Source organism: Amblyraja radiata, chromosome 11 (assembly GCF_010909765.2).
Source record: "Amblyraja radiata isolate CabotCenter1 chromosome 11, sAmbRad1.1.pri, whole genome shotgun sequence".
Lineage (NCBI taxonomy): Eukaryota > Metazoa > Chordata > Chondrichthyes > Rajiformes > Rajidae > Amblyraja > Amblyraja radiata.
The window spans coordinates 55651589-55673962 of NC_045966.1; the positions used below are offsets into that span (position 1 = coordinate 55651589).

A 22374-nucleotide genomic window follows, 5' to 3' on the forward strand; every position below is an offset into this window, starting at 1 on the left:
GCAGCACCTGTGGTGGGAAATAGACAGACAATGTTCCGGGGTCGGGACCCTTAGTCTCTCTGCTGGAGTAGAAGGGAAATAGAGAGACAATCAGAGAAGAGGTGGGGAGAGCTGGCAAGTGATATGTGGAATGTAGACACAAAATGCTGGAATAACTCAGCAGGACAGGCAGCATCTCTGGAGAGAAGGAATGGGTGATGTTTTGGGTCGAGACCCTTCTTCGGCGATATGTGGATCCAAGTAAGGAGGGGTTGATTGGCAGATAAGTTAGGGGATGGAGGAAGAGATAGACCCTGTATCTTCTGCCTGTACATCATCTTGTTAGCAAATATAACCAACAATAAGACATAAATGATTTCTGCTGATTTTAAATAGTATTGACAGGGAGTTAAGGGCCTGTCCCACGAGCATGCGACTCCATGCGGCAAGCGCAACCTAACGTGGTCACTTGATCCATACGGCCTCGCGGGGCCGGTCCCACTTCGATCGCTGGAGCCGTATGGAGTTGTGTGGAGCTGGTCCCGACATCGCGCGGGGCTCCGAAAAACTGACTGTCCAAAAATTCCGCGCAGCAACGGCCTGCCAGCCCGCAGCCGCATTGAGGCCATACGCACCGCCTCGACGGGCGTGCGCAGCGTCTCAACGCCGTACGCAGCGTCTTGACGCCGTACGCAGTGTCTTGACGGCGTACGCCTAGCGCGAACTTCCCGTGGACTTCGCTCGAACTTCACGTCAACTCGTACGGGATCACTCGACCACCGCGCGGCCCCCCGTTCCAGTTTGGTCGCGCTCACCGCATGCAGTCGCATGCTAGTGGGACTGGCTCTGTACGGGGATCACTCGACCTCTGCGCGGCCCCCGCGTGGCCCCCGCTTCAGGTTTGGTCGCGCTTGCCGCATGCAGTCGCATGCTTGTGGGACAGGCCCTTAACTCCCTGCTCTTGAACATGTTGGTCCATTCAAAGGTAAGAGAGGGATTGGTTGGAGTATTAAAGTTTAAAATGAACGGAACACAGTGATGATCTGCAGCCTATGTGCACTTCCATATGTAAATGTCAATGTCAATATAGGGTGTGAAGCAATTAGCAACACAAATCGCCACACACGGCATAGGTGCTGTTTTGGGGATCCACTGTCAGTCATGGCTTTCATTAAAGGATGTACTGCCCTGAATTTTGTACTCTTAGTCTCAAGCTCTCGCGCAAGGAATCCTGCGTGCTTAATCTTGACCAGATCAGGAAAAACCAAACACTTTAACTCCACATCCAATTCCTACACTGCCCTTTCTGTCCTGGGCCTCCTCCATTTTCAGAGTCAGGCCAAATATAAATTTGAGGAACAGCACCTCATATTTCGCTTAAGCAGCTTACAACCCAGCGGTAGGAATATTGTTTCCTCGAAATTCAAGTAGCCCTTACATCTCCTCTCTCTCTGTCTCTCCCCATCCTAGTTGTCGTACTAGTTTCGCTGTCATGCTGCTGAGTTTTACTGCTTGTATCACTCGTCATTACCTTCCCCACAGCCAACAATGGACCATTGTGGGCTCCACTTTTCCATGATCATCGTTGCTGGCTTTGATTTGACTTTTTGCATATCTTTCATAAATTTGTTCTTTGTCTCTCTTGCTTCCTTGTCCCTGACTCTCAGTCTGAAGAAGGGTCTCGACACTAAACGTCACCTATTCCTTTTCTCCAGAGATGCTGCCTGACCCACTGAGTTACTCCAGCTTTTTGTGTCTGACGAAAGTACTAAAGGCAGCTTTAGAATCCCATTGAAACAGGTCGGCAAGGAGGTCATGGTCATAGACTCATAGAGTGATACAGTGTGGAAACAGGCCCTTCGGCCCAACTCGCCCACATCGGCCAACAATGTCCCAGCTACCCTAGTCCCACGTGCCTGCACTTGGTCCATATCCCTCCAAACCTGCCCTATCCATGGACCTAGGTACACAAAATTGCTGGAGGAACTCAGCGGGTGCAGCAGCATCTATGGAGCGAAGGAAATAGGCGACGTTTCGGGCCGAAACCCTTCTTCAGACTGATGGGGGGTGGAGAAAGAAAGAAGGAAAAAGGGGAGGAGGAGGAGCCCGAGGGCGGGCGGATGGGAGGGTGGGAGGAGACAGCTAGAGGGTGAAGGAAGGGGAGGGGACAGCACAGGCTAGCCAAATTGGGGGAATTCAATGTTGATGCCATAAGGGCGCAAGGACCCCAGACGGAATATGAGGTGCTGTTCCTCCAATTTCCGCTGTTGCTCACTCTGGCAATGGAGGAGACCCAGGACAGAGAGGTCGGATTGGGAATGGGAGGGGGAGTTGAAGTGCTGAGCCACCGGGAGGTCAAGTAGGTTAAGGCGGACTGAGCGGAGGTGTTCGGCGAAACGGTCGCCCAACCTACGCTTGGTCTCACCGATGTAAATTAGCTGACATCTAGAGCAGCGGATGCAGTAGATGAGGTTGGAGGAGATACAGGTGAACCTTTGTCGCACCTGGAACGACTGCTTGGGACCTTGAATGGAGTCGAGGGGGGAGGTGAAGGGACAGGTGTTGCATTTCTTGCGGTTGCAACGGAAAGTGCCCGGGGAGGGGGTGGTGCGGGAGGGAAGGGAAGAATTGACGAGGGAGTTGCGGAGGGAGCGGTCTTTGCGGAAGGCAGACATGGGGGGAGATGGGAAGATGTGGCGAGTGGTGGGGTCACGTTGGAGGTGGCGGAAATGGCGGAGGATTATGTGTTGTATTTGGCGGCTGGTGGGGTGAAAGGTGAGGACCAGAGGGACTCTGCCCTTGTTGCGTGTGCGGGGATGGGGAGAGAGAGCAGTGTTGCGGGGTATGGATGAGACCCTGGTGTGAGCCTCATCTATGGTGGCGGAGGGGAATCCCCGTTCCCTGAAGAACGAGGACATTTCCGATGCCCTGGTATGAAAACCTGTCCATGGACCTGTCTAACTGTTTCCTAAACGATGGGATAGTCCCAGCCTCAACTACCTCCTCTGGCAGCTTGTTCCATACACCAACAAAAAGTTACCCCTTGGATTACTATTAAATCTTTTCCCTTTCACCTTGAACCTATGTCCTCTGGTCCTCGATTCCCCTACCCTGGGTTAAAGACTCTGTGCATCTACCCAATCTATTCTATAAGATCTCATCCTCCTGCGCTGCATGGAATAGAGACCCAGCCTACTCAACCTCTCCCTATAGATCACACCCTCTAGTCCTGGCAACATCCTCGCAAATCTTTTCTGAACCCTTTCACGCTTGACAACATTTTTCCTATAACATGGTGCCCTGAACTGAACACAATATTCTAAATACGGTCTCACCAACATCTTATACAACTGCAACATGACCTCTCTACTTCTATACTTAATACTCTGACTGATGAAGGCCAAAATGCCAAAAGCCTTTTTGACCACCTTATCCACCTGCGATTCGACCTTCAAGGAACCATGCACCTGTACTCCTGGATCCCTCTGCTCAACAACACTCCCCAGAGGCCCACCATTTACTGTGTAGGTCCTGCCCTTGTTCAACATCCCAAAATGCAGCACTTCACACTTCTCTGTATTAAATTCCATCAACCATTCCTCCACCCACCGGGCCAATCGATTCAGATCCAGCTGCAATCGTTCAGCAGTGGTGTAGCAGTAAAGTTGCTACCTTACAGTGCTTGCAATGACAGAGACCCGGGCTTGATCATGACTATGGCTGCTGCCTGTACGGAGTTTGTACGTTCACCCCATGACTGTGTCGGTTTTCTCTGCGATCTTCGGTTTCCTCCCACACTCTAAAGACATACAGGCTTGTAGGTTAATTGACTTGGTATCAATGTAAATTGCCCCAAGTGTGTGTAGGATAGTGTTAATGTGTGGGGATCGCTGGTCGGTGCAGATTCGGTCCGCCCTGCATCGCTAAAACTAAAAAAAATCTAACTTTAGAATTGTAAACTCATGACTTGTGTCAGCTTTGCTTTGGTGATGATACTGTTGCCTCACCATTGGAATTTCATCGCCTACTCTGGATTCATGAAGCAGCCTAGTTGGGGATTTAGAGAGTGCCGCAGTATCCGAGGTGTGGTCCGTGGGTGTGATACGTACTCTCTGAGGTTGCACTCTCTTGCAGTAGAATTGGCTCTGGTGTCAGGCTCAGTACATTCTGCTCATACATTGGCTTTGAAACAGATCATTTGATTATCATTGCACTGCTGTTTATGAGACCTTATTATTTTACAAACTGGCTGCCACTTTTATTATCTTACTGAAGTGATTACACTTCAAGTTAAACACTTAATTAATACTAAAATGGTTCAGGATACCCAGAGATGATGAAAGTCAAGGAATAAATTCAAGGCTTTCTTTTTTTCTTTCAAATACCCTTTAATAAACCAGGAGTCAGGTCGGAGATTCCTGCTCTCTGGGTAATACTCTGTCGAAGGAATGAACCAAATGAAACCAGGCAAAAATATCAGATCTGTGGCCCAGGAGAAAACGCCCTGCTCTCTACTTTTTAGACTGATTGATTGACCCTCTATCAATAGCCAATTTGTAATGTTGCTTAGTCCCTGCCTTTCTTTAGCAAGCGCAAGTTTACAAATGCATCAAGATGCTAAAACTAGTTTGCATGAAACGAACGTCAATTTGAGTCTAGATGAAGAATCTTATCCCAAAACATAGACTGTCCATCTCCCTCAAGCTCCTGAACACCTAAGGGGCTGTCCCACTGCGGCGACCTTATTGCCGAGTTTAAAAGAGTTTAGGAGAGTTTCATGTTGAGAGTGTCATGTTGAAGACCTCCTTCGACTATGTAGAAAACCTCCTTCGACTATTTTGAAGACTAGCTTCGACTAGCTTTGGGAAAATTGGAAACCAAATAGTGGAGTGTGAAGATGATCTCCTTCGATCTCCTTCGACCTCCCTTCGACTATGTTGAAGATTATCTATGATTACCTTCAACTACCCTCGATTAGCTACGAATAACATGCTGACCTACTACAACCTATTTCGACTAAACATACGAGTAAAAAAAATATCGATTTTTTTTTTTCAAAGGCGCTCTTTTTTTAAACTCGTGGGCATTTTTCAGCATGTTGAAAATTATGCCGCATCCTAGCTGAGGCCTCGAGCACGCGGGGACTACTCTCGAGCATAAAGGAGGGTTACAAAGACCTCCTAGGACCTCGTGTCGACTATGCTGCGAGTATGAGTCGAGGGCAAACTCTTCTAAACTCCCCAGATAGGTCGCCGCAGTGGGACAGCCCCTTTTGTTCTTCCAACTGCTTTCCACCTTTTTTAACCATCTTAAATACCCAACTGGCATGAGAGTTCTTACACTGCCAAGCTGTAGAATGAGTACAGTCACAATGTGAGCAGGAAATAACAATGATTGTTAATTAGCTTGACTGTCTAATGAGAGAGTATGTTTGCAAAACTCTGTCAGCAGAAAATAAATAGACTGGGGAGGATTAACACTGAGCAAAGCAGCTTCCAGGCATAGAGTAGAATACACTGGTCATTGCTAGTTCATGTATATCATTCAGATTCAAGCCCACTCTGACTCAAAATAAAAACGAGAATATTAGCAGGAATAGTCCACTTTGCCTTCACAGCTGTTCAATATGACCATGGCTGATCTGCCCCAGGCTTCATCTCCCCTTGTGTGTCAATTTCCCAGGGCTCTTAATTCCATGATCTTTAAAAAACTAATCTATATTTGCTTTAAATAGCCCAAGTGATCTAGCCTCCGTAATCATCCAGAGATTCACCACCCTTCACACAGCTCATCTGCTCATTCACCTTCTTCGATGCAATGTTTCAATTCTACTGCAAATGAGAGCTCTTGGTGTTCTGACTTAGATTTGAACAAGAAAATGTATGAAAACCAACCCAAAGCATCTCAAAAGGAAGGAAGGAAGGAATTAAGAGGGTATGATTAAAAGTTCTGTTGAAGTGACTAGCTTTATAGAAGATTATTATAAAAGGACCAACAATTTAAAAGATAGCATGGTTTAGTAAGTGATAGCAAAGTGTGGGCCCACGCATCTGAGAACAGTACGAGCAAAGGGTGACGTGTCGGAGTGAAGGATATATGGCATCAATGTAGGAAAAATAGAGTGAGCTTGTGGATCATGCAGGAATGGAAGAGATAAACATGATAACAAGGTTTAGGCTATGATTTAAATAAGAGAATGACAATCTTAAATTGGAACTGAATGCCAATGTAACTCACCAAAGGCAGGAGAGATGAGCATTCAGTGGGAGATTACGAACAGAGATGCGGAGGAGGTGAGATCACAGTGGGGAGGGGATTGGGGTGGGTGGTGATGTGTCAACTGTCCATTATGATGGGCCACCATGGAGAGGACAATGCATTTTAACCACTAATGAGGATAAAACGCTGCAAGAAATATTTTATCAAAGCACCCTTAATTTTAAAATAGGATAAATCAGCAGACTGAGGACCAGATGAGCAGATGGAATTAGGTTTCTAGGTCAAAAGCCCCTTATATTCCACAGAGTTTTTATGCACACAGTGAGACTATTGTATAAATTCAGAAGGGAGATTTGAAACTGAATGGTTATTCAGGAAAGTTTCTTTTCTGACTATTAATGGTCATATCCAAGCCCGAATCACACAGTTAGCGTACAACACCTACTTGTTCAAGATCTTGGTGCCTTTAGCTTGAGAAAAGTGTTCCAACTGCAATGAATCTTGTGTAATGAAGACCACGGCCAGAAGAAAGTAGTTATTCCACAGCTGAAGAGAATAAAAACATTTTAACTCACACAAAAGCAAAATATAAATGTCAATACATGTCATAACCCATCACTACTTAAGTGTAATGGCTTAGCCTGGCACTTTAATTATTTGGAAGTAATTGGCATTTTTAAACAAAATTATAAACAATATTTCTAAATAATATACGCAAGGTCCTGTCAACCTAATTGTGCCAATATTTCTAGTTTACATGTTTTATATGAGATCTTTTTTTTTTTGAACCATTCTCTGCATTACTCTTTTATAATGAGGAGACCAAATAGGGCAGTAGAAATGTCAAATGCAAGATGGAGCATAGTAATAGTGATGTCATTCCATCCTTCCAGCCTGACGTACCCTTCAATCATAATCATCATAAAACAAACCAGAGAACGTTAACAAATCTTTTTAAAACACACTAAAAATAACAACAAAAAAAACATAAAGACAGGCAGACTGTTGACGAGGCAGCCATCGCGGCGCCACCCGGTTGTAAATCAGACTCCTATCTCCATAATAATAGTAAACACTGTGGTGCTCATCCACTACACATTGAGAGCTTGTATCTCAACTATTTCTGTGCCTTGGATCTTTAATATTATTACCTGGGCAATATTTGTCTTGGTTATGGAGTCATAGAGTCATACATCACAGAAACAGGCCCTTCCGCCCAGTCTGCCCATGCTGACCAATGTGCCACATCTATTTCAGTCCCACCTGCCTGCCTTTGGCCCATATCCCTCTAAACCTTTCATATCTGTGTACCTGTTCAGATGTATTTTAAGTGTAGTTATAGTACCAATAAATGTTGTTATAGTTTTAAATGTTGTTATAGTACCAATAAATGTTGTAAAAGTAGCAATGTGTTCTGATCTTTTTAATTGACTTGGCTTTTTGTGTGGGAATTTCAGATGTGTGCAAACCTCCATATTAAATAGTCATTGAGTCAGGAAGCACAGAAGAAGGTCCTTCAGACCACTACATCCATGTTGCACTTGTTGTCCATCTACACTGATCCCATTTGCTTGCATTAGCCTGTATCTTTTTATACTTTGCCTATGCAGTCCGAAGGTCTCTTAAACATAGTGATTGTATTTGATTCTCCCACCTCTCTTTCAATGTGTTCTAGATATCAACTAATTTTGGTCAAAAAACACTTTCACTGTGGATTCTCTCTACAATTCATTCCTTTCACTTTAAACATATGCCTTCTTGTTTTTTGATAGTTTAGCGAGGAGAAAAAAAATGATTCTCTCAACCCTATCTATGCCTCCTACAATGTTATATACCACTCTCAGGTCACCCCCTCAATCTCTTCAGCTCCAGCAAAATACAAGTCCAGCCTATACAATCTCACCCCATGCAAAGGGTGGTGGGTGTATGGAACAAGCTGTCAGCGGAAGTAGTCGAGGCAGGGACCATCCCAACATTTAAGAAACAGTTAGACAAGTACATGAAAAGGACAGGTTGGGAGGGATATGGACCAAATGCAGGCAGGTAGTACTAGTGTAGCTGGGACGTGTTGGCCGGGGGGAGTTCTCCCCCCCCACGGGTACCATGTAAACCCGTGCTACCTGCTCCATGGCCGGATAGTCGGCGACTAAACCGTCTCCCCCACCTGGTTTGCCAGATGAGGAGGGGGCTGTGGACCCCCAGCAGGACCAAAATCAAGACCTGTCAAAGGGCGGATGAGCTTCTAGCGAGCCAACGGCCATCCACACTTCAGTAGAAGTTGCGATCACTGTCGTACATAACATTGTAAGGAATGATGATAAAGCACACACACCAAAATCCTTTACTTCCAGCGGCGGAAGTCTGCAGGAACTGGAGGACAGAGATGTGTGATGGGTCCATCAAAGGGTCCGTTCCCATTGAAAACCAGCACCACTGCGTCGCTAATGTTTTCAATGATGATGAATGAATGAATGAATGAATGAATGAATGAATGAATGAATGAATGAATGAATGAATGAATGAATGAATGAATGACATATTGGCCGGTGTGGGCAAGTTGGGCTGATAAGCCTGTTTCCACACTGTATCACTCTATGACTCGATGCCTATACTTTTGAAGTCCCTGTCCATTCCTGCAGAAACTACATTGCACTCTTTTCAGTACCATCACATTCTACCTAAAACATGGCAACAAGAATTGCACACCGTACTTGTCTCACAATGTTTTATACAACTGCAGCATACACCCTTATGTTTATATTGTATGTCCCAATTTATCAGGGCAAACCTACCAGATGTCTTCTTCAAAACTCTATCGACTTGTGTTGTTACTTCTAGGGAACTAAGGATTTTCCCGTGGGTTCTGTTTGTTCATTAACATTTCTTTGCGTCTTAGTAATTACTGGACGTGTTCTATCATTATTAAACTTTGCAAAATGCATCAGGTTTACTGTCCTCTGGGCAAGTAAAGTGAGGTGCAGACACAGCACAATGAAAATCTTGCTTGCAGCAGCATAACAGGCACTTGGACAGACAACACAGAAAACATAAACTGTACATACATTATGAAGACCGTGTAGAAACAAGGCATTCATACAAAATCAAAATACAAGTCAGGGTTGAGTGAAGGGTGGCACTTATCCTTTCCTTAAAGCCCTGTCCCACGGTACGAGTTCATTCCATGAGCTCTCCCGAGTTTAAAAAAATCAAACTCGTGGCAAGCATGGAGAATGAACGTGGTGGGTACGTTGGAGCTCGGGGGCGTCTCTTAGCGGCTTGTACCGCTAATGGCAGGTACTCAGGAAGATTCGCTAATGGCAGGTAAGCACGGGAAGACCCGTGAAGATTTTTCAACATGTTGAAAAATGTCCACTGGAGCCCCGAGTACTGACGAGTGGCCATTACCGTTAATCTCCGAGTCGAATCAGGGCAAACTCGGGAGAGCTCTTGGAATGAACTCGTACCGTGGGACAGGGCTTTTACTGAGGTAGGATTAGAGTCGTGCAAGTTGGTTCAAGAACCTGATGGTTATGGGAAAGTTACTTTTCCAGAACCTGATGGTGTGGATTTCAGGCTTCGGTACCGCTTGCTGTAAGATCATAAGGTCATGTGATAGGAGCAGAATTAGGCCATTCGGCCCATCAAGTCTGCTCCGCCATTCAATCATGGCTGATCTATCGCTCCCTCCCAACCCCATTATCCTGCCTTCTTCCCATTACCCCTGACAGCCATACTAATCAAGAATCTATCTATCTCTGCCTTAAAAATATCCATTGTCTTGGGCTCCACAGCCTTCTGCAGCAAAGAATTCCACAGATTCACCACCATCTGACTAAAGAAATTCCTCCTCATCTCCTTCTTAAAGGAACGTCCTTTAATTCTGAGGCTGTGACCTCTAGTCCTAGACATTATCTGATAGACGGCCAACTTTCTATCTGATCTATAATCCTACAGATTCCTTGTTATCCAAAACACCATTAATTTTCATCTTAATTGCAAACCTACCAACTGTACTTCCTACATCCACATCCAAGTCATTGAGATATATATATATAAGAAACAACAAGGGTCTCTTTACTAATCTTGCTCGTCACTTCCAATCTAAAAGCATCTTTCCACCATTAGGCTTTGCCCCTTTCATCAAGCCAGCTCATCTTGAATCCCATCTGCCTTAACCCTCTGGACCAGCCTACTGCACAGGACTTTGTAAAATGCCTTACTAACACACCAGCATCCTGCTTTCATCAATTTTCTTACTTACCTCCTTGAAACAGCTCACCCACTGCTTGTGAAGGAATGGTTCTTGTCATCATCCTTCCCTGATCTTGAGCAAATTCCACAAAACACCCTTTCCTCCCAAAACTCAAAATGTTTATCTCCATCAGTGGAGCAAAACATTTTTTCATGGCAACCCTAGTAAATACTTCAATCATCTTAAACAGCTTGATTGAGCCATCAATTAATCTTTGGGCAAATACCGTGTCAAAGGAATCTGTCTTAATAATTTAATATTTTTAGCCTACGATTATTTTCCTTCCCATGTCAGCATATCCTTCCTGTCCAGAAATAAACAATTATTCCATGTGGGATCGACTAGAGTTCCATACAACTATAACATAATTCCCTGCCCTTTGTAATCTAGCTAATAGTAATGGACAAAATTCCATTCATTATTGTAATACCTTCAATAATTTTCCAACTACTGGATATTTTTTGTGTTTCCTGCACAAGTTTCTGGATTCACTTTGTCTGTTACTTTGAAATTTGGAAATAATGTTTAAATCAGATATTAGGTGATTATAAAAATCAATGGGGGAAGAGTGGTGGTGATGATTTGGAGCATGTTGCCCGTGGAAAAAGTGTGGGGACTATTATTGTGTGTGTGTGTGTGTGTGTGTGTGTGTGTGTGTGTGTGTGTGTGTGTGTGTGTGTGTGTGTGTGTGTGTGTGTGTGTGTGTGTGTGCGTGTGTGCGCACACTAAACTTTGTAATTCTCATTTATTATATTGCTTACAGTGTACTATGTTTACATATTCTGTTGTGCTGCTGCAAGTAAGAATTTCATTGTTCTATCTGGGACAAATTACAATAAACACTCTTGACTTGACTCTTGAAAGAATCATCAGGGCTTTCAGAAAAGTCAAGACATCGAGGAAAACTATTTGGAATTGGACTGAAAAAATTGGATCAATGGGTTTCCTCTTACTGGAATTGATTGAGTCTCAATGGACTGAAAACCTTTTTCTCAGCAATATTACTTCTTTAAACTAGATGTAGCCCGCTGTTCCTCATACTGAGCTCCATCTGCCACAGTTTTGCCCGTTCAGTGTGTTATTCCCTATTTACAATTTCAGTGTGTTATTCCCTATTTACAATTGGCTGGCCACTTCTACAGTACTTCCTAAATTAGTATTCACAGCAAATCCTTTCTTCCTTCATCTCTCCGTTCCTGTTATCAGGCAACTGAACCATCGGACCGCAAAAAGAGAGCAGTTCTGAAATACTACAGGACTAACATTGATCGGACTTTGCTGACTTTAGCTTGCACTAAACATTATTCCCTTATCATGTATCTCTACACTGTGAATGGCTTGATTGTAATCATGTATTGTATTTCCGCTGCCTGGTTAGCACGCATCAAAAGCTTTTCACTGTACCTCGGTACATGTGACAATAAATAAACTAAACTTCACTCATGTACTGAAATGTTGAAGTCGCTGCGAGACTTTGTTGATCAATGTTGACAATTTAGGTGTGTACTTTTTTAATCAATTTTCAACTCTACTTTTAGCCCACTTTTCTACACATGACGTTTAAGAAGGAACTGCAGATGTTGGAAAATCGAAGGTAGACAAAAATGCTGGAGAAACTCAGCGGGTGAGGCAGCATCTATGGAGCGAAGGAAAAAGGCAAAGTTTTGGGCTGAAATGTTGCCTATTTCCTTCGCTCTATAGATCCTGCCTCACCCGCTGAGTTTCTACAGCATTTTTGTCTACTTTCTACTCGTGACAATAGGTTGTGTCTAATTCCCTGTTTTTATTTCATTCAATAGTCTCTCATACCCCTCAGCTAACTAATTCATGAAACAAAGTGGGCTACTGTCAATTATCATGGCATGGTTGATGGCCTTCAGTCATGAAAGTTGGCTGAAAGAAATTCAACATATCCTTAAAATCCACTTTCCTGATCAAGCTTTAGAATATACAAATAATTTTCATTAATTAAATCATTTTATTAAAACATCTGTAAGCACTGAAGGGCAATTGCTTCCACATTAAGTTCACCGTATTGTAATCCAACTATTTTACACCTAGCCAGCTTTAAATGAAAGATGGCCCTGGATATTGTGAATATGTTTGTCAATGTCAATTTGGACTGCTTTCTTGCATCTGCACTTGGCTACAACAGAAGATAGACTCAAAATGCTGGAGTAACTCAGCGGGACAAGTAGCATATCTGGAGAGAAGGAATGGGTGACGTTTCAGGTCGTCTGAAGAAGGGTCTCGACCCGAAATGTCACCCATTCCTTCTCTCAAGAGATGTTGCTTGTCCCGCCGAATTACTCCAGTATTTTGTGTCTATCTTCGGTTTAAACCAGCATCTGCAGTTCCTTCCTACACTTCTTGGCTACAACAGGCTCTGGTCATTTAAGCGATGCTGAGTATCGTGATCTCTTACCTGTTGCTCAAAATTCATGTTCTCCAAGAATCTTTGGTTCATTGTTTCTGCAAACTTGTTAATGGCTCCTAAAAACACCCTGCGAATAACAAATGCACTCAGTTAATCCACATGTATTAACTTGCCAGTTTGCAAGGCTAAAGGGATGTCTTAGACAATAGACAATAGACAATAGGTGAAGGAATAGGCCATTCGGCCCTTCGAGCCAGCACCACCAGCATTCTGTAAAAGGGAGTCAATTGTGGCCCAGGCAGATAACATTAAAGTCCTTATTTTAATCAATTGTAGATGAAATGAAAAATAGTTCCACTCTTAGGTAGAATTTTCCATCCTGGCCTCTTGTTCCCTTTACAGTGGCCTATTGATGTAAACCAGGGGTTGGCAACCTATGGCGCCCGGGCCAAATTCGGCATGTACCCCTAAATTATCCGGCTCACAGGTGTATTTTTTTTTTCCTCAATCATCCAACCCGCAGTCATCTCCGGTACCTGGAATGTTTCAGAAAGAACTGCAGATGCTGGAAAAATCAATGGTAGAAAAAAATGCTGGAGTGAGTTTCTCCAATATTTTTTTTCTACCTCCAGTGCCTAGAAGGTGATTTGGCTGTACCGCATCTTGCGCAAAGCCGCCGGCACGGCCACGCACCTTCTGTGTCTGGGCTTCACTGTCGGGATCGGGGTTGTCAGTAGGATGGAAACGAGTGAGTGTGATATTTGAGCTCAGTGCTCCAGGTGGCATCCTCAAAGGAGCGGGATCTATGTGAACATGTGATTTAATGCCTGCCATCTAGGGCGGGATGGGGGCGCGATCCATGTGTACACGTGATAGATGTGGCCCGCCATCCGCTCACAGACATATGTCCTGGCCCCTTGGCAGAAAAGGTTGCCGACCCTTCATGTAAATCCTCCTCATCTTTAAATTTACACTCTGTAAATTAGTTGCGTTTGGACAATGCATTTTCACAATATGCCAGCACACTTTGTATAATGATATGATTTCATGCTGTCCATAATGATAGGACAGCATTGTCATTCAGAGAATGTGTGGCACAGCAGGTAGTGCCGCTGCTCCACAGATCCAAAGGTGCGGGTTCGATTCCGACCTCTGCTACTGTTAGTGTGAAATGTGTTCATTCTCCCCATGACTGTGAAGGCTTTCCCTTGGTGCCTTGGTTATCTCCCACATATTAAATCAGTGCTGTGAGGTTAATTGGCCGCTGTTAACTACCATGGCATGGATGATAGCAATAAAGGGTCAAGAGGGATTTGATAAACATGCGTACGACAACATTAATTTCAGGGATATTGGGAATTCAGGGATAAAGAGACGAAGGGATTGCTCTGGGATTGATATTTGGCCCAATGCATCATGTGACTTTCTTCATTATAATTGTAAGAACTAAAAGAATGACTTGTGTGGACACAGAAGAAAGCATAAGCTATAAAGAACACGGGTGACCATGTGTTACGAGGTGAAAGGAGCTGCATTCCCCCAAAATGGTCGCAGTTTTCTGTAATGCAAGTCTATGCCATCTGTGCAGGCGTCAAGAAATACAAGTTAAAACATTTTTAAATTGTGTTTATTTATTTACTATTTCCACTATGTTACCTACCATCCTAGGAAGGCTGGCTCCTCCTGGGGGCAGAGTTGGATTCATGGGAATTGGACCTGGAGGGGAGGATGCTCCTCAAGCTGCGGAGCATCTTGGACAATACAGCTCACCCTCTCCATGACATACTGGTCAACTTGAGGAGTACTGTCGGCAACAGGCTGGTTCCACCAAGATGCAGTACAGAACGTCCCTGTGGCTATCAAACAGTATAACCCCTCCCCCTTCTGTTGTGGGGTAGACTGACTCTCCTCCCATTTTCCCCCACCCCAATCTTTGCACATCCCCAATCCTTACCACTCGGTACATTAATTTCTTGTTTCATGTATTTTGCGTTTTATGACTGTTGGCAGACCAATTTCTCTCCTGAGATAAATAAAGTTCTATTGTATCATATCGTATTGCAATCCCCATGGTCAATGTAAAAAGTAAAAACCTGCTAATATTAATTTGTGGACTACTAGACTAAGTGGGACCCCTTTGTGTCCCAGTCACCCGGGAGGCCTGGTCCCCCAACGCAACCCATTCTCCAATTAAGTATTCCACCACTCACCTGTTCCCGAGACACAACGGTGGGAGCATTCTGCAGCCAGGGGAGGGGGACGGCTTCAGGCGGGGCCTGTCGGGGCCTGGTGGGGGGGTGGGGGTTTGGGGGGGGGGAGGGTTTGTGGGGGAGGAGGGGGTGTGTAGGGGACGGGGGGTCTGGGGAGGAGAGGTCTGGAGGAGGGGGGGGAGTGTGGGGGAGGTGTGGTGTGGGGGATGAGGGGGGTGTAGGGGGAGTGTGGGGGAGGTGTGGTGTGGGGGAGATGGGGATGTGGGGTAGGAGGGGGGTGTGGGGAGGAGGGGTGTGTGGGAAGGAGGGGGTATGTGGGGGAGGAGGGGGGTGTGAGGAAGGAGGGGGTGTGTGGGGGAGAAGGGTGTGCGTGGGGGAGAGGGGTGTGTGGAGGAGGGCGGTGTGTGTTGGGGAGGTGCGTGTGTGTGGAGGAGGGTGTGTGTTAGGGTGGGGTGTTTGTGTGGGAGATAGGGGGGTATGTTGAGGGCAGGGGGTATGTTGTGGGTGGGGGAGGTTGGGGGAGCGGTTGCGTTGGTGGCGGGGGGTTGTGGTGGCGGGGGGTTGTGGTGGCGGGGAGGTGGGGGGGCGGGGGTTGTGGTGGCGGGGGGGTTGTGGTGGCGGGGGAGGACGGGGGTTGTGGTCGCCGCAGACGCAGCCCACACTCTGCTCACTCCACACTCTGCTCACTCTGCTCTCGTTGCACTCTGCTCACTTTGCTCCTTCAGCTTTATTCTCCTCACCGCCGGTGATTGACAGCGGGTGCCAGAAGGGGCGATTTTTACGATTTTTGAACCGTCATAACTTTTGTAATATTCCTCCGATCGGAACAAAACTTGATGCACTTGCAGCACAAGAGAACGGTGAGTAAGGAGGTGATTAAACGTGGCGCTATCGGATACCGGTTTTGCGCAAACATAAAAACAATGCAAACCGTAAGAGGACAAGATGAGAATTTTAGTTATACCTAGATTTAATTTTAGCTTTTTGCTTTATTTTGCTGTTATGATACGAATTTGAAAAAATCCCAGTGAGCAGTTTAATTGCTGTTCCGTTAAACGCTGAAAATAATGTGGAAACATTTCTATGGACAATCTGATTAACAATGATGACGCCAACTTCTGTGAGTTACAATATTTGCAGTGTTTGACCTAGTACCTCTAATTTATGTGTAGGAGGGAACAGCAGATGTTGGTTTACACCAAAGATAGACAAATTGCTGGAGTAACTCAGCTGGACAGGCAGCATATCTGGACTGAAGGAATGGGTGACATTTCGGGTCCTGAAACATTACCCATTCCTTCTCTCCAGAGATGCTGCCTGTCCTGCTGAGTTACTCCAGACTGCTGCCTGTCCTGCTGAGTTACTTTGGGTCTACCTCTAATTCATCACTATTCTGGAAAAACAAAATGTGTAAATAATCAGATATTTTGCTTTCAAGTAGGACAATAAGGTTTAAATATTGAACCTTAGAAAAAGGCATCTCCTTCTACTCATGTGGAATCAAAGCTGTCTATTTCAAGGAGCAGAAATGGCTTCAGATGAATGTGTCATCCCAACCAATTAGCACACACTCTGTATCACAGTAAGTGCCTAGATTCTGCACTCAATTCTTGACTACATATTCAAAATTCCCAAACTTTCCAGAGACAACACTTAAGGGCCTGTCCCACTTGGTGATTTTTTCGGTGACTGCCGGCATCATTGACTGACGTAACAGTTCACTGAAAAATTCGCGGCGTGACGCGGCGTGATGATGTATGATGCACAGTGTTTTTTCAAGTGTCGCAACATTTTTTTGTCACCGTTGGATTTTGAAATGTTCAAAATCTTTTGGTGACACTGATATGATGCCAGCAGTCGCCGAAAAAAAATCGTCAAGTGGGACAGGCCCTTCACCCTTCATCCAAATCAATTATCTGGTTCATTATCACAGTTTCAATCGGTCGGGCTTTGCCATTTTTTAATGGCCCCTACATTACAATACCTAGTGAGGTTCCAAAGTGCTAGTTAAAGGTTTGCAAGAATGTGTGACATTATAAGTGAATATGTGTTGCTTCTACACTTGGTGACATTAACATGTAATTGCATTAGTTTCTTATTGCAGCACCATCACACATATCCGATTCAGTGGACTGGACTAATTAAGTAACCATTATCCTTCAATTGAATAAACAATGATAAAGAACGGTTGCCTGTATATTATCTTTTGGTCTTCTGGCAAAATTGAAGCCCCTGCTCTCAACATTCTCATTTATGTATAGCAGAGATTAATACCACCATTTCCCCTCTATCAGCATGTAAGCAAATCAGTTTGGTGATATGAAGTACATAGGAGTTGGCCTTCAAAATGCTGTGAATGCATATTTGCAACGAGATCCTACATTATTTATTGCCCATTAAAGTTAATGTGGATACCATTGTATTGCAACACTAAATTGCAATTAAGGGATTTGTTATGTTACTTGTTACAAGGGATCTAAATCAGCTTCTGGCATTATCAAACCCCCCTTGTCTGATACACCAAGCTGGTTGGCCAAGATGAGATAATATAACCATGGCCATTTCTGTAAAATGTAGCAAGATATCTTAAATGAATGCTAAGTGTGGAAGAAGGAACTGCAGGTGCAGGTTTAAACCGAAGATAAACACAAAAAGCTGGAGTAACTCAGCGGGACAGGCAGCAACTCTGCAGAGAAGGAATGGGTGATGTTTTGGGTCCAGAACCTTCTTCAGTCTGGTTAGGGATAAGGGAAACCAGAGATATAGACGGTGATGTGGAGAGATAAAGACAACGAATGAATGATATGCAAAAAAGTAACGATGATAAATGAAACAAGCCATTGTAAGCTGTTTGTAGGGTGGAAATGAGAAGCTAGTGCAACTTGGTTGGGGGAGGGATAGAGAGAGAGGGAATGCCGGGGCTTCCTGAAGTGAGAGAAATCAATACTGATACATAGATAGGTAGATAGAAAATAAGTGCAGGTGGAGGCCATTCGGCCCTTCGAGCCAGCACCGCCATTCATTGTGATCATGGCTGATCGTCCACAATCAAACTGTGCCTGCCTTCTCCCCATATCCCTTGATTTCACTAGCCCCTAGAGCTCTATCTAACTCTCTCTTAAATCCATCCAGTGATTTGGACTCCACTGCCCTCTGTGGCAGGGAATTCCACAAATTCACAACTCTCTGGGTGAAAACGTTTTTTCTCACCTCAGTCTTAAATGGCCTCCCCTTTATTCTGAGACAGTGGCCCCTGGTTCCGGACTTGCCCAACATTGGGAACATTTTTCCTGCATCTAGCTTGTCCAGTCCTTTTATAATTTTAGATGTTTCTATAAGATTCCCCCTCATCCTTCTAAACTCCAGTGAATACAAGCCTAGTCTTTTCAATCTTTCCTCGTATGACAGCCCCACCATCCCAGGGATCAATCTCATGAACCTACGCTGCACTGCCTCAATCACAAGGATGCCCTTCCTCAAATTAGGAGACCAAAACTGTACGCAATACTCCAGATGTGGTCTCACCAGAGCCCTATACAACTGCAGAAGAATCTCTCTACTCCTATACTGAAATCCTTTTGTTATGAAGGCCAACATTCCATTAGCTTTCTTCACTGCCTGCTGTACCTGCACGCCAACTTTCAGTGACCGGTGCACAAGGACACCCAGGTCTCGCTGTACCTCCCCCTTACCTAACCTAACCCCATTGACCTAACCTAACCTAACCCCAATCTGCCCCCTTGTTTTTGCCACCAAAGTGGATAACCTCACATTTATCTATATTCTACTACATCTGCCACACATCTGCCCACACACTCAACCTGTCCAGGTCACCCTGCAACCTCCTAACATCCTCTTCACAGTTCACACTGCCACCAAGCTTTGTGTCATCTGCAAACTTGGTAGTGTTGCTCCTAATTCCCTCTTCCAAATCATTAATATATATGGTAAACAGTTGCGGCCCCAACACCGAGCCTTGCGGCACTCCACTCGCCACTGCCTGCCATTCTGAAAAGGACCCGTTCACTCCTACTCTTTGCTTCCTGTCTGCCAACCAATTTTTTATCCACGTCAACACCCTACCCCCAATACCATGTGCTCTAATTTTAGTGACCAGTCTCCCGTGCGGGACCTTATCAAAGGCTTTCTGAAAGTCTAGATACACTACATCCACTGGCCCCCCTTCATCCATTTTACATGTCACATCCTTAAAAAATTCCAGAAGATAAGTCAAGCATGATTTTCCTTTCATAAATCCATGCTGACTTGGACTATTCCTTTTACTGCTATCCAAATGGCCCATTATTACCTCTTTAATAATTGACTCTAGCATCTTTCCCATCACCGAAGTCAGGCTAACTGGTCTGTAATTCCCTGTTTTCTCTCTCGCTCCTTTCTTGAAAAGTGGGATAACATTAGCTATCCTCCAATCCACAGGAACTGATCCTGAATCTATTGAACATTGGAAAATGTTCACCAATGCGTCCACTATTTCTAGAGCCACCTCCCTGAGGACCCTGGGATGCAGACCATCAGTCCCAGGGGATTTATCATCCTTCAGTCCCATTAGCCTACCCAATACTCTTTCACACCTAATGAAAATGTATTTCAGTTCCTCGACCCCCTTAGATCCTCTGTCCTCCAGTACTTCTGTGAGATTGCTTGTGGCTTCCTTAGTGAAGACAGATCCGAAGTACCGGTCGACGTTTCAGGTCAACACTGCATCAGAACCCCACGGAGTGGCCCATGCTCAACACCCCATTCAGTGAGTACCTCGATTCTGCATTCAGCTCTTGATCAGCACTTGAAAATTCCAGGACCTTCATATCCAAGTGGTCCTGGCGTTGAACTAACAATGCAAATGTTGTAAACCCAAATTGCATTTTTGGTAGGAAGGAACTGCAGATGCTGGTTCAAACCAAAGATAAACACAAAAATCTGGAGTAACTCAACGGGTCAGACAGCATCTCTGGAGTAAAGGAAAAGGTGACGTTTTGGGTCGAGAACCTTCTTCAGATTTGCTATGTTGGAAAATTTAATTGACAAAAATCTGTGATTTTGAACTAAATAAATGAACATTGAAGATAATCAATGCAAAACCAAATGGTTTCACTCACAGGATCATTACACACTACCTAGTGACATGTAACTGTGCTACAGGATCACAGTGACCCATAGAAATGGTAACTTCTCTAAGGGTATGGGTAAATAATACATTTTGATCATATTATCAGTATCCATATCTTATAGTCAAAAAAGAAGTATATGCCTCTTCCTGGCATATTAACACTGAATTATATATCACATTGTCCTAAGAAGTGGTTACCACTGCAACACATTTGTATCCGGCAGGACAGTAGTGGGGAAACTGTTAGCCTTTAAGCAGTGGGGACAATTTAATCTGTTGATCAACTACACCAGACAGTTGGCTCCTGATTCCAAGTGTGATAAGAAAATTGAAAATACAATTTATAAACTAAACCTGCAAACACAACCCCAATGGACCTCTCTAGTTCATGCAAAGATTAAAATTATGGGCCTGTCCCACTTAAGCGACTTTTTCGGTGACTGCCGGCACCCGTCATAGGTTATTGCAGGTCGCCGAAAATTTTCAACACGTTGAAAATCAGGCAGCGGCCAGAACAAGGAACGACTCTTTGGGCGACTACTCACAGCCATACAGGCTTCACTCCTCGACATGTCGTCGGGGTGTCGCCTGTATGGTCGTGAGTCGACTCCTCAGTCGCCCAAGTAGTCATAGCATCTTTCTGGTCGCCACTGGATTTTTAACATGCTGAAAAATCTCAGCGACCCGCAACAACCTATGACGGGTGCCGGCAGTCGCTGAAAAAGTGGTGTAAGTGGGACAGGCCCATTAGCATCTCTTTCATGAAGCTGGAGTAACTTAGCAGGTCAGACAGCATCTCTGGAGAAAAGAAATAGGTGACGTTTAGATCCAGACCCTTCTTCAGTCTCGACCCGAAACATCACCTATTCCTTTTCTCCTGAGATGCTGACCCGCTGAGTTACTCCTGCTCTTTGTCTCTATCTTCGGTTTAAACTAGCATCTGCAGTTCCTTCCTACACATCTCTTTCATGAACATGTACATAACCATAAGCCCATAGTAAAATGTTGCAATAAACTGCATTATGCTAACGTCCCACATACATAATTTGATCATCCCAAGCCTAAAAAAAGGAGAATAGGACCTTAAATACTATAACAACAAGGGTCAGTGCCCATCAAATTGATGTCTCGATAAGCAGAGCTGGAAGTCTTTGTTGAAAATAATCAGATCATCAGGGACTCTTTGACTGAGTCCTAAAAGCAGGCTGTCTCACTCAGAGCTAATACTTTCATCAACTCAACGAACCAGACAATTAGCATCCCAGGTACTCTTCTGGTTCAGAATGTACACTCAGTTTTGCTCATTAAAGTTACGTTTATTTCAAAGAGAAGAAGCAATGAATAAAGCAGAATGACTACAGGCCATTAGTCTAGCACCAGTTGTGGGGAAAATTGCTAGAATTCATCACTAGGATCAGAGTAAATGAGCACTGAGCAAAGTATACGCTGATTAGGAAGATTCAACAGGGTTTTGTGAAAGGTTGATTATGTCTAACAAACCTATTAGAGTTTTGCTTTGATGGGGGCACTGAGGTGCTTAGAAATGGATTGATGGAGGTCGTACCGTGGAATCTGAAAAGATATTTGAACAATTTCTGCGTGAAGACCACAGTCATCTTCCGACATTGTCATAAGTGATAGGAGTAGAACTAGGCCATTCAGCCCATCAAGTCTACTCCACCATTCAATCATGGCTGATCCATCTCTCCCTCCTAACCCCATTCTCCTGCCTTCTCCCCATAACCTCTGACACCCGTACTAATCAAGAATCTATCTATCTATGCCTTAAATATATCCACTGACTTTGCCTCCACAGGCTTCTGTGGCAAAGAATTCCACAGATTCACCACCCTCTGAATAAAGAAATTCCTCCTCATCTTCTTCCTAAAAGAACGTCCCTTAATTCTGAGGCTATGACCTCTAGTACTAGACTCTCCCACTAGTGGAAACATTCTCTCCACATCCACTCTATCCAAGCATTTCACTATTCTGTATGTTTCAATGAGGTCCCCCCTCATTCTTCTAAACTCCAGCAAGTGCTGGCCTAGTGTGACAAATGCTCATCATAGGTTAACCTGCTCATTCCTGGGACCATTCTTGTAAACCTCCTCTGGACCCTCTCCAGAGCCAGCACATCCTTCCTCAGATTTGATTTCTTCCCCAAAATTGCTCACAATATTCCAAATGCGGCCTTACCAGCATCTTATAG

At 44.5% G+C, this 22374-nt stretch overlaps 1 protein-coding gene across 1 annotated transcript in view; it reads right to left on the bottom strand.

Annotated features, from left to right (window-relative positions):
• Positions 1-22374, bottom strand: part of dock2 (dedicator of cytokinesis 2) — a 703541-nt gene that overhangs the window by 148264 nt on the left and 532903 nt on the right. The window contains exons 30-31 of the mRNA XM_033029960.1: positions 12876-12954; positions 6644-6744 (exon numbers count right to left, since the gene is read on the bottom strand). Coding sequence (XP_032885851.1) covers positions 6644-6744; positions 12876-12954 — 180 coding nt within the window. The remainder of the gene's footprint in view (positions 1-6643; positions 6745-12875; positions 12955-22374) is intronic.